Below are 12,560 nucleotides of genomic sequence, written 5' to 3' on the forward strand. Positions count from 1 at the left end.
AAGTTTTACATGACTTGATTATTATTGACCAAAATCCTAACCAAAATCATCAACGTCCCTATGCCAGTCGCCTTGTGTAAGGGAAATCCAGAAGTTGTAGACTTGTTTTCTCGTGATTACGTGCGCTTCAGGCTTCTCGAAATCCGGCACATTGGTCATTTGGATCAGCTTTCGATAAATTTGGCGTGGCGGAAGGTACTTATGTGACTTAATGTAATTTCGAACCTCTTCTATCATGTGAAACTTCCTTGATTCAGTATGACCAATGTGCTCGTAGATTACTGTTGCGGAAGCGTTGGCCTTTGAAAAGCTTATATGACACTCGCCGTGGCACTCGAAGTATTCCTTTTGAACTAAAAGACATTAGCTACCTATTGCGGGTTGGGCAAATAATTAAACCGCGTGCCTGTGTACCGCTGTATCGTCGAGGGATCGCGCTCCGCTGGTCTATCTTCGACGGAAGCAGGACAACTGAAGCTGTACTTCGCTCCGTCACGTCTTTCATGTGCATGCTGCAAATGGAAGTAATATCCTGAACAATCGAAAATGTCGCTCCGCAGCAGCATTGCAACTCTTCTCTGTAAATCGCCGTCCGCAGTTACTGCACAGGCACCAATCGAGACATCATTGTCTATACAAAAGGCCGGGGAAAGAGTAGCCTTAATTTTCAGAGGCTGCGCTGTAAGATCGAACTTGTGGTCATCATGTTGCTTCAAAAATGCAGAGACTACTTCGACAAATTCTTCGTGAGTATCGTAGCACGCGTCAAGGTCAAATCCTGCGCGCTGCGACACGCCAGTCTGATTTTTCCCAGCCCGCTGCGATTGATGATCAACGAACAAGTTCACTTCATGTAGTCTAAAGTCATGAGCAAACCCACCTTGCTACGGCACTTGTGGCAGCTCCGAAAAGCTTGACCATCTGCACCCGTAAATAACTTTGCTAGCTCCTGAGGAGTATCACAACGAATCTGGCGACGACAGGACGGGCATTTTCTGCAGTATTGGGAGTCCTTAAAGATTACTTCAACCTGGTCCATAATGCAAACGAACGGATTAAATCAGAATGCTAGGGCTATTAAATTAGAAGTGCGAAATTGAAGGAGGAAATGGCTGTTACTGAATATAGTGGAGAGAGCGCGGAAATAAACAACGCGTCCGAAGCTAACTCCCGCAAATAAACAAACATAAACAAACAAAGGACTAGGCCTACAGAGGGCTAGGGCTACGGCTTCCAGGCAAATAAGATAGATTTGCATTCGGACTACCTCGAAAACAGTGATGTTATAAAAGATTGAGAACTGCCTCGGCAGCGTATCCAATGATCAGCAATGTCTGAAAAGCTCGAGCTGCCCCGGACTCGTTGCGGGTCAACACAAAATAGTTCCGAGTTGCAGGCATGATAGGGCCAACGCAACTATGATGAATTTAAGTCCACGCAGTTGGTGGACGTTACAGCAGACTAAGGTTCAGAGTATTACACGCTATTTGTCCCGGTAATATTAGGCAAACTGGGGTTTAGCGAGTCATTTCAAGCACGTGCACCTAACTTAGTTAGACAATTGATAACTCTATCGATATTGTCGCAAGCACAGAAGTCTTCCCTGCAGAATCTGCTTCTCAGTTATTAGCAGACATGTCATCTGCTGATAGCCCTCTCAACTACATCCGCAAAATCGCGACCGGGACCTGCGACAGAGTGGCTTTCGGCATACTTTAGTGTTACAGTATGACCGGATTAGCAGTGGATAATACGAGATCTAAAACTGGAAAAGAGAAAGAGATTCGCTGTCAGTAAATGTACCTGGAAGACCTTCAATTCTGCTGGGGAAACCTCAACTGGTAATACGAGACTTCATTGCAAAAGCATAGTATTGCAAAGAGCGTTAAGGTATCGCATCCGGGACGGAGAACAATTAGTGCTACTTAGCAGTACACCGATGAGCTCTCCCATCAAGCAACGACTTGAAATAAATCTCCTCCAATAGACAGTAACAGAGTTGCAGCCTTTCACCACTATAGAAAGACCAACTTTTCGCTCAAGTTTTGCAGATCTTCTTACATTACCGTTTGGATCTCGACGCACTTTGCAACGTCGGGTTGAGTCACACTTTGCACTGTATCGTTTTAAAGGTGAAAGGGGAATTGGCTGCTACATACAGTACAATTGGACTTTCCTTAGATGTCTGGATTAGCAAGAGCTCTATTGCAATTCTTCGGGTCATAGGTCGCTTGCAAAATGAAGACTTTGAATACCAAGAACACCTTCTTGAGTTTAAGGAGATTGAAGATGCGCACAGGGGAGAGAATATGGCAGAGATGATAGAGGATGCTCTCATAGACCTTAACCTTGAACATAAACTATTAGCTATTATTGCCGAAAATGCTGGTAATAATGAGACATTAGTCTCAAAGCAGTGTTTAAATCTCTCAAGGGGATTAACCACACTTCCTAATATGGTATAGCTCTGATATTTTCTTACTCTTACATCCGCTATGCTAGATCTGGAGTAGTAGGGGTGGACACGAACAACGAATATATTCGTAATTCGAATACGAATAACTGAAGGTTTCTGGCTTACTAACGCGAATACGAATAAAATCAATTTTATTCGTGAAATTATTCGTAATATTTGTAAATTTTCAAAACAAATGCAACATGAAATCTCGCCTCCCTGGCCTGCACGCCATTATAAACTGCCCTCAACAACATCAACTTTCTCGTCGTCTCGCCACTCAACGAGTGCCTCCGCAAACCTAGAAGGTCTCTCCCTGTATCTCACAATCGCTGTCAGACATCTTGTTGTAAGATAGGATATTGGATTAATCTCCAAGGGATTGAAAATTGGTAGAATAAGACGCGTCGTTCAGTTATTCATTGACGCGTTACTCCTTGACGCGTCATGATTGGCTGAAGTAAAGTTTGAACACTGCACTAGCGTCTTGGCAAAATTACGAACAACGAATCCGAATAGAGGAAAAGGTTATTCGTGCCCACCCTATGACCAGGAGTAGTTTGTTGTATTTATATTTTGCGCGTTGTATGTGTTTTATTTGTGCCTTGTACGTATTGTATGTAATCTTATTACGTATATTCTGCCTAATTCCCACCCTTTGCCATAAGATAATGACTGATGCTCCAATATACGCCTGCGGTATACACAATTCGCAGAACAAGTGAGGGTGAGGGGTAACTTTAAAAATTGGTCGCTGGGTTAGGGTTATGTGAAAAGTGTCGCGACTAATAAAGGTGGTGGGTTGTGGCGCGTCAATAATAGGCGGGACTTTGTGGCGGTCTATGATCATGGGACATGACACGCCCATCTGTTTGCGGAAGGTCAGTAATAGAAAACAGGTCCGTTACATCTGAACGCGATTCTACCGAATACTATGTGGAGAGGCATCGGCAGAGACGGAAGATAGAGACATCAGTAGTGCATGGCGGGTAAAAGAGCAATCGGTCGAAATGTCCTTACAACTTTGGAGCCTGATAAGGAGCTCGGTGGACTGAGATTGAATCCATTCGTAATGAAAAATACCTTTCTCACTATGCTCGGCATCCTCATTGTTCAATCTGGTCCGTATCGCGTAATCTCGCGAAGCACAGGATACGATCTAACCGCAACTGAAGAGGTTCTCCTGCCAGGCCACTATGATATCAGGCCCTCGCAAAGGTAAGTATTATTCTGGGATCCCTTCTTTGTAGTGGCCGCTGAAGTTGCCCAGACACAATATCTATCACAAACGAGCCATGCATATTGCGAATAATCTCACATTCATCTACTGGCAGAGACCAATCATTTCGAACTCGAGTCCGTGAGAGAGATGGGAAGTGTGCTATCACTGGCCTGATCAACGACGAGGCCGATAGTGATGAATGGAGTGGTTTTCATGCCGCGCACATCTTCCCATTATCCAGTGAAGATTATTTCATACAGCGTGGATTTTCTAGGTGGATTACGAACAGGACAGGTGAACGTGACACGGGAATTAACTCGTGCCAGAATGGCTTGCTTATGCAGTCCAACGTCCATGAGAAATTTGATGGATTGTTTTTCTCCATCAACCCCGATGACGGTTACAAGATAGTCTGTTTCCATAAAGATATTCTCAGAATAGGTGGGAAGACACTCGACCCTGTTTGTCGTGATCCAAGTGACAATAGGCGTGCAAGTGATGAACTGCTAAGTTGGCACTTTCGTCAAGCAGCGTTGGCAAATATGAGAGGGGCAGGAGAGCCAACTTTTGAGACTGACTTTCCACCTGGAACTGATATTATGGGGGAGATCCTCAATGGTCCGATGGCCGCCAAGCGGATGGAGGCGGAACTTTTGTCTCGACTGCATGGTTATTCCACGAAGGAGCATATGGGACAATCGAGGTTCAACAGAAAGAATAGAACTCGACAATAACGTTTGCTGCACTGAATACTTTGTAGATAACGTTATGTAACAGATTAGTTGCATATTGATTGTTAATGGACATTATTTGAGAGTAAAATTTTAAGATAACTGTGATTCCTCTTCAAAGCGACTTTCTACGTTCATCAAGATTTTGTCTTTGTCCTCCATGCCGCTCTGATACCAAACGCGTATGTTCACTTTCTTCCATTACTCTTGGATTAACACGCTGCATCCCTTCTTCATATGCGATGTTCTTTTTGGGAAATATAAATTTGCGACTTCTCGCCCTTCGGGTTCGGAAGAGAAAAGGAGACAACCTTAAACAAGACAACTCCTTCTACGAACCCCGAATGCCAAATATCCATTCATTTTGACACCTAAGCGTACAAAGACTATGCAGTCGCCGGAGACCACGGGATCCTAGGTCGCCCTGATGTATAAGGATTTGCTAAGCTAGCACCTTGCTGCGGATTTTTCCGCAGTTACCACAACTAATATCTTCTAGGCACAATACTTTTCATTCATCCATATATTTGAAAGTCTTAAAATTGTTACGGTAATCATGACAAAGAGGCTTTCGATATATGTATCTACAATAAACAAGTATCTCTACTCACGCAAGCAAACAGAAATTCGTTAGGTACGAGTCTGAGTGGTTTGCTATACCCAAGACCGCAGAAAGGACGGCACTTGCCCATTATGGGACAGACCAACGAGTTTAAAGCCGGCAGTTCCTACCAAACCCGTTTACGACTCAAGATTGTATTTGCCTGAGGAGTCTTTTCCCGTCAAAGCTTACATTTAGTAATTGTGCTTATCAGGGCTGTTGACGTTCATCTTCGACTTTTTTCGCTACGAATACTTAGTAATGTATGCAACATACGCATTCCATTTAAGCCTTAAGATTTGCCTCGTTACTGTTACAACGCCTGTTTGTCTAGAAGTAACGTTTTACTGCGCTAGCGCCATGGCAAAATTACCGAATCATATTCGTTATTCGTATTCGACGCTCCCAATCTTATTCGTTGCGAAAAAACGGAAATTCTGCGAATACGAATAACGTGGGTGATAAGCGAGCCGCGCAGACAAGCAAGCCGCGCCTTTTCTACTCGACGTATATCTATCAGCTTTGACACGACATTTTTACACAACAAAACATGGAATGCGCTTCTAAAGAACGTAGACTTTTATTAGCCCTCGAAGCTACCCAAAAATGCGCTCAGCTAAGCATTCGACAGGCTGCAACGATCTACAATGTACCCAAATCCACCTTACGCGATCGAATGAACGGGCGACCGTCGCGACGCGACCTTATTCCCAATTCTCGAAAATTTACGGACCTGGAAGAAAATGCTATTCTGGAGCATGTCTTGGACTTAGATTCGCGCGGGTTTCCGCCCAGGCTCGCTGATGTGGAAAATATGGCTAATCTGCTGCTCGCAGAGCGCGACGCGGGATCCGTGGGCAAGCGTTGGGCAATGAACTTCGTCAAACGGCAACCGATGCTTAAAACACACTTTAATCGCGGATACGATTACCAGAGAGCGCTCTTCGAAGATCCTAAAAGATCGCGGAGTGGCTTGAACTTGACTTAAGGATGGATACGATTTGCGAGTAATCGTAACTCGTAATCGTATAGTGTTTTCGAGCCGCATTTTACACGTGTATGAACTAAAAGAATATTAAGGCGGGATTCAGAGGGTCAGGTTTAGTGCCTATGGACCCTGAAGTTGTCCTATCCAAATTGGATGTCATGATACGAACTCCAACACCTCCGCGTCTTCCATTCCCTACCACCAACCCTTGGATCTCTCAGACGCCGCACAACCCGACAGAGGCTGTCTCACAGTCTGAATTCATCAAAGGTCGCATTGCCAGTCATCAAAATAGCTCACCGACACCGATTTATAATGCTGTCGAACGGCTTGCAAAAGGGACGCAAGCATTAGCTCATACGGTCACGCTCCTCAGCCACGAAGTCCGTACACTTCAAAAGGCAAATGAAACTTTAAGCAAGCGCCGGCGGGCAAAAAGGAGCCGAATCATGCTTGGAGGATCACTTGCAGTACAAGACGGGCAAGACCTGATTGCACAAAAAGACGTTCTTGAGCAGCTGGAGCGCGAAACGCGTGAGAGTGGTGGTCGGAAGAAGAGGACAGAGCCAGCTCAACGGCGCTGTGGTAAGTGCGGTAAACCCGGACATAACGCCAGAACTTGCGATGGAGATAAAGAAACGTCTATTATACATAGTTCCGATTAGTTTTAATTGATTAACTTTGTTATTGTGTCGTAATTGGGCTTAAACATTGGAGGGGCTGTAGAATGTGCGCGACTCGCTTGTCTGCGCGGCTCGCTTATCACCCACGTTAACGAATACGAATAAAAATTTTATTCGTTTACACCATTAGTTCAATACTCTATCGGTGAAATAAAAAGCATGCCCACATTTATTCGTACTTTCATCGAATTTATAAGCCACCGTTACTATCTCGGCAGGGTCTGCAAAGTTAGCCATTGGCTTACGGGGGACTTCGAATATTCCCGGTTTTATGGAGATATTCACTAGGGATTGAGTCCGTGGTAGGTGCGACTGGATCATCTTTATGGATTAATCGCGAATTTCTCTTCGGATCATCCCGCCGTTGTTGACAAGACTGTGTGTAGGGCTGGACACGTACGATACGATATCGCCGGGTTTTGCCCATATCGCATATCGTATCGCCGGCCAGAAAAGTCTGGCGATATTATCGCCTATTTATCGCCCACTGGCCACTTGGCGATATCGTATCGTATTTTATAATACAGGAATAAGTACCGAGATTAGTTTAACGCCATTAAAATTAGGGTTAGAGTTGGCAATGAGGGTTCAGCAGATTTATTGAATATAATCTCTGTAACTCACAAAATATCTTTGCTGGAGACTTTGGCGTGCACTTAATTGAGTAATTACTTAGTCTTTCCATCTCACCGCCCTTTATTTACCGTGATGAGAATCAAGCGGAATCTCGGCGATACGATACGATATTCAACTTCAATATCGCATATCGTATCGCCTAAATTATCGCCAGGAATTTTCCTCAAGTGATATCGTGTCCAGCCCTAACTGTGTGTCTGTAAATGTAGTGGGTGTGTTTGTAACAGAGCGCTGGCAGTAGGGCTGCTCCGAATACGAATATTCGCAGTAATCGGCATTATTCGTATTCGTTATTCGCAAGTCCCAACCGCTGCGAATAATATTCGCAATTTTATTCGCAAATCCTGAGCAGTGCGAATAATATTCGTAATTTCGCATCTAATCACGTGCTCAGGGGATGCCCCCTAATAAATTTAATTCACAGTTTCAAGAGCCAATATGGCCCCTTACAGCCTTCCAGCTCAATGTGATGTAAAGAGTAAATTGATAGCGAGCTGCGCACTTTTCTTGCTCTGTGACCTAGTGAGAGGTTGCTTTTACCAGGTACATATTACAGTGCGTCAGTCCTGCGTTTCGTGGTTTGCATCTTTCGTTTTGCAGTTTATGCCTCCGCCTTTCACTTGCTTGTTGTTTTGTGCCTTAATGCCTTTGCTTCTTCTTGTGTTGGAACCGTAATAAACTATGAGCACTTTAAGGTTTCAGGGGTTGCGAATAAATATGCGAATAACGAATATTCGGCGAATAATATTCGCAATTTTATTCGTTGCGCGGACATCCTGCGAATAATATTCGTTATTCGTTATTCGCAACGCAAAATGGTGCGAATAATTATTCACCGAATAATATTCGCAAATGCGAATATTCGGAGCAGCCCTAGCTGGCAGAAAGAGGCATTTCCTTGCATACTAATTATTATTCATGGCTGCAGATGCGATCATGAATATTTACGCAAATGGATCGTAGTCTGCAAAACCAGATACCCAATTACATCAGCGTTCTGCGTGTCGGGCAAGTCGCAAATCACGTGACCATAGGTTATGAACAGGAACTATTACATTTTGTTTGCCAACACCCTGAACCATCAACAAGACAGTTTACAGTGATAATTATAGATTACAGTATAGATGCCATCATGCCCAAAGTGCTGTGGCAAGTATCGACTTCAGGGTTTCAAATTAGTCGAAGTTGGAGAAGAAGAGATTGGAAGTAGAAGCTCAAAGGCTACAGCTAAGAGGTTTAAAGCTGTAGGTTATTAGTTCTGTTGTATCCACTGTGTGGACTTGATTCAAAGTATCCATTAGAATTAAATCGGAATTGGGACGACAATTAATTCTCAAGGGGAGGTTGCCGCAATAAACCTCTGCTTGACCAGTTGAAGCCCTTACCCACAGCGGCCCCTTTCCATCCCTCGCTCAATACTCAATCCTAAGCAACCTCCACTTCAAGTCATTGGGTCTTGATACTCTCACTCACACACTGCAATTGACACAATAGATGCTTGGATGGCGTACTCGCCGGCGCATAGCACGGCATTTCTATCCTCGCATCTGTCAACGTTCGATGACTTCCTGACCGTCGTTCTGGTCGACGCACTCTATTTCTGGATTCCCGTCCACAAAGTTCACCCGGGCCGCCGTACACCGCGCGGGCCGTCGCCAACAACACTTACAGCCCTCTTTCGCGCCCATGCATACGATAGCTCACTGACCGCGCTGGTTTCTGCGTTCCTGGCCCTGCCCTCAATCAAGTCCTATGTGGCCGGTCTTTCTCACACGCCTCGGCTGCGGCACGAATTCGAGGCTCATGCCCGCAGATACCTCGCTATGTACTCTCCAACCGTCCCGTTCGAGCTAGGCACGACGGAGCGCTACCGTGCTGTTTCTAGACGGTCAGAGACGTGCGTATTGGCCCGGAGGCCGATTCCAGCAGGCACCACCATCCAGCATTTGTCTGGCAAGATGGTCGCTCTGTCTCCACAAGATGAGAAGAGCCTCAAACGCGACTTTTCTATAATTTACTCCCACAGATTGGGAGAATCGTGTCTGATGCTCGGCCCGTGTCGGTTCGTGAATCATGACTGCAATCCGAACGCACGATTCATGGCTCAGGGAAGCCATGGAGTGGTTGCCGTCGTTGCTGTCCGCAAAATCGAGGTCGGAGAGGAGGTTACGGTATCCTATGCGGACAACTACTTCGGCAAGAAGAACCGTGAGTGCATGTGTGCGACGTGCGAGCGCAGAGGAAAAGGCTTCTTTGAACAGCCGCGAGCGGCGCGGTCGTCAAAATCCAGATCGCAATCCCGATCGGCAAGTGAGAGCGGGGTCATCAGCGAGAGCGGGACGGAGACTGAGGTAGACAGCGACACTAGCGACGACAGTATCTCGGAGGATGAGAATGGTATTCGAAGACATCGCACACGCGCACGGAAACGGCAGCGACTGGAAATGTTGGACATCTCTGATAAACCAATGTCCGTCTCACCGCAACCGTCATTGTCAAGATCATTGTCGTCAGCATCGCCGAAGAAGGAGCCAATCAAGACGGAAGAAGGGGCCATCGAGAACTATGGCCATACATTCTCCAGTGGATGTCGTCGGTCAACACGCAATCTGCAAGTTCGTGCGCCGGTGAAGAAGGACTACGAGGATGTTACTGCGCCAAAAGGAACCCCGCGACGGATCCGTGGACCGCCAAAGCGCGCAAATGGCCCAGATATCTGTGAACGAGTCAATGTGAGGAGCTCCCACAAGCGCTTGCATCATCCTAACGCGCATACTTCTGCTGGCACAGAGAGTCAAAGCGTATGTGGACGGCGACGGCAGGCGGCCGGAGTGAAAGCGCAGATATCACAGACCAGCACCAAGAGGAAGAAACATGATGTCAGAGATCGTCGAACAGGATTGTCCACGCCACCTCTCAGTGTGTCTGAGACCAATGACGGTGAGAAATTCAGCAGCCTTGAGTTAGCGCATACTGACAAAGGACAGATGCGGGTGATGCTGAATGGGACTCTGATGCTGACGCCGATCTCTACGATACATGGACCAGCGGGGTTCGTTTTCCACCAGGCCTTATTTACAATGCATATTGGGGTACAATGGAACGCGAGAATATTGGCGCCGATAGCAAACTTCCATGTAGTCAGCAGAACCCTTCGCTGCTAGGAGATACAAGCGCAGGTATAGTTCCGCCATTCCAGACACGAAAATGCGCCAACAAGAATTGCCATGCCCGGTTTTTACTCGCACGCCAGGGTCGAGGAGGAGAACTGGAGAGGGCTTGTGCAGAGTACGTGCGCAAGTTTGATGTCAAATGTGCAGCAGACGTGGCGTGTTTGAAATGCAATCGTCATGCTGGGATATACGGCTTGCCGTGGCCAGAGATGAAGTCTCCAGCGATCAATGACGAGGGTGATGACGAGTCAGCGGAGGACGGCAATAGTGAAGAAGAACAATCGCCAGTCGCGTTCGTAAGCGTGTGGTGATATATAGACTTGGCATATTTAGCGTAGGATGAATATATATTAACAAGTCGAGAAAACACAAGATAGAGACACAGAGATCTAAAACGCCCATCGAATCGTAGACTTCATACAATATCGTCAGTACTAGCACAAATATCCAGCAATACAAACTAGTTAGATTCGATCAATCAATTCATCAAGTTAGCACATCCATGCGATTCGCCCTACAAACACAACCGACTCAAAAAGCAATATCCAGTGTATACGAACAACCCAACACAATGAGACGAGCCAAACCAAATAAAGGGGCCAAACTTTAAAATACACAAAAATGAAACCAACTTTTATAACCGATCCATTGCAATGATTATATTTACTCGCTGCCCGCACGATCGAGCCAGTTTAGGACCATCATGGCTTTGACAAGATTGGCCTTCAAGTCACAGTGCACGCCATCATACGAGGTGGACTGGATGGACATGTTCCAAGTTCCAAGGACGTCAAAACCCTTAGGTGGGAGGACAGAGTACATAGAATTCTCGAAGAGCATCAGCGGCTTGTTACCCTGCGTGAGGATGTACGCGTCCTGCTTCCTAGGGCCAGCTGCATTCGGCGTTACAAAGAGACGAGGATACGTCTTTGTATCAGTTTCGTAGTCTGGCAGCTTTCGCATGATGGCGGACGCCGAGCGGTCGAGGTAATTGAGCGCGGCTTGCACGTCGAGGTCGTTCCAGAGGCCCTGGCCGAATACAAAGGCGACCTTCTTGTTTGTGGGGACGTGGTCTAGGTCGTTGGCGAAGCGCTCAAGCTCTTCGTCGTCCTGGGGAAACTGGACTTGAAGCGAAATAAAGATATTGACCTTGGACGCATCGCAGGCGAAGGAGTTGGGGTCCCACTTCATAATATCCTTGGAGGAGTAGATTGTCTGCAAAGAGCAGGACTTAACGTTGTTCTGCGCATTGCAGAAGCAGTCCGCTTTCTCCTGGTCATTAAAGTTCCAACCGGTTACTCCACCGTAGCCCATGTCCTTGCGCAGGAGAACGTAGAGCGCTCCGAGCATTTGGCGCATCATGGAATCGCCGATAACGGCCACACGATCGAACCTCTCGATGATGGAGCATATCTCCTCGGTAGTGTACCACCGCATGTCGCAGTCGCGGGGCATGTAGGGGGCGTCGATGCCTATTCTCCCACCGGAGGACATGGCTGTCAAAAGCGACTGTTTGTCAGCACAGAGAGGTTCGAAAGGCTTGTGCAGCTCGAGGGACGAGATCTTGCAGATTTCTCGATACTTATATTCGGCGAAAGAGTCGAAGTTGTCGCGGATTGGGTGCGATTGGACCGAGGATTCATAGGTAGGCAAGTCGCCGGACGACGGTTGACCGGGCGGGTGACGAAGGGTGCGCAGATCAGGCGACCGCAGAGACGACCCGGACGACAGCGAGGAGTCCGGGGGAGCTGGGATGTTCGACAGGAACAAGATCTTAATAACAAAGAGCAAGAGAAGCGCGCCGACGACGTACGTCGTGTTCGCACCGGCGCTCAGTCGGGTCATTTGGAGAGTGCGAGAGGAGAAGAAGTACTAGTGAAGTGGAGACCGGGACCGGTTAGTGCAGAGAAGTTATTATGATGACAGTGGTGAGAGGTGGAGAGAAAAAGCGGCAAGCGAACAACGAGCCGTGGTTAGGGCTTGCCGTGTGCTGCACCGCTGCTCCGATGGGCGGCTGCCGTTTTGCTTTGCATTATCGCGGCCGCACGCACCAGAACTGCTGCTGCTCACT

The 12,560-nt window shown here is 46.8% G+C and overlaps 4 protein-coding genes across 4 annotated transcripts; 2 read left to right on the forward strand and 2 right to left on the reverse strand.

The window, feature by feature from the left end:
• Window positions 1–36: 36 nt before the first annotated feature.
• Window positions 37–921, reverse strand: POJ06DRAFT_271393 (uncharacterized protein; the record flags this gene model as incomplete). Its single annotated transcript, XM_056189502.1, has 3 exons — window positions 37–353; window positions 407–858; window positions 881–921. 3 exons carry the CDS (start codon window positions 919–921, stop codon window positions 37–39), a joined length of 810 nt encoding a protein of 269 aa, XP_056040475.1.
• Window positions 922–3,283: 2,362 nt separating this feature from the next.
• Window positions 3,284–4,531, forward strand: POJ06DRAFT_262312 (uncharacterized protein). Its single transcript, XM_056188731.1, has 2 exons — window positions 3,284–3,673; window positions 3,726–4,531. Exons 1-2 carry the CDS (start codon window positions 3,652–3,654, stop codon window positions 4,409–4,411), a joined length of 708 nt encoding a protein of 235 aa, XP_056040476.1. The 5' UTR covers window positions 3,284–3,651; the 3' UTR covers window positions 4,412–4,531.
• A 4,211-nt stretch (window positions 4,532–8,742) lies between these two features.
• On the forward strand, window positions 8,743–10,976 carry POJ06DRAFT_38475 (uncharacterized protein). Its single transcript, XM_056190956.1, has 2 exons — window positions 8,743–10,256; window positions 10,304–10,976. The coding sequence occupies exons 1-2, from the start codon at window positions 8,819–8,821 to the stop codon at window positions 10,798–10,800; spliced, it is 1,935 nt and encodes a 644-aa protein (XP_056040477.1). The 5' UTR covers window positions 8,743–8,818; the 3' UTR covers window positions 10,801–10,976.
• Window positions 10,817–12,458, reverse strand: POJ06DRAFT_38479 (uncharacterized protein). The gene has a single exon (XM_056190957.1). It carries the CDS (start codon window positions 12,332–12,334, stop codon window positions 11,153–11,155), a length of 1,182 nt encoding a protein of 393 aa, XP_056040478.1. The 5' UTR covers window positions 12,335–12,458; the 3' UTR covers window positions 10,817–11,152.
• Window positions 12,459–12,560: the final 102 nt, after the last annotated feature.

The sequence above is a fragment of the Lipomyces tetrasporus genome (assembly GCF_029532465.1).
Source record: "Lipomyces tetrasporus strain NRRL Y-64009 chromosome Unknown POJ06scaffold_12, whole genome shotgun sequence".
Classification (NCBI taxonomy): domain Eukaryota; kingdom Fungi; phylum Ascomycota; class Lipomycetes; order Lipomycetales; family Lipomycetaceae; genus Lipomyces; species Lipomyces tetrasporus.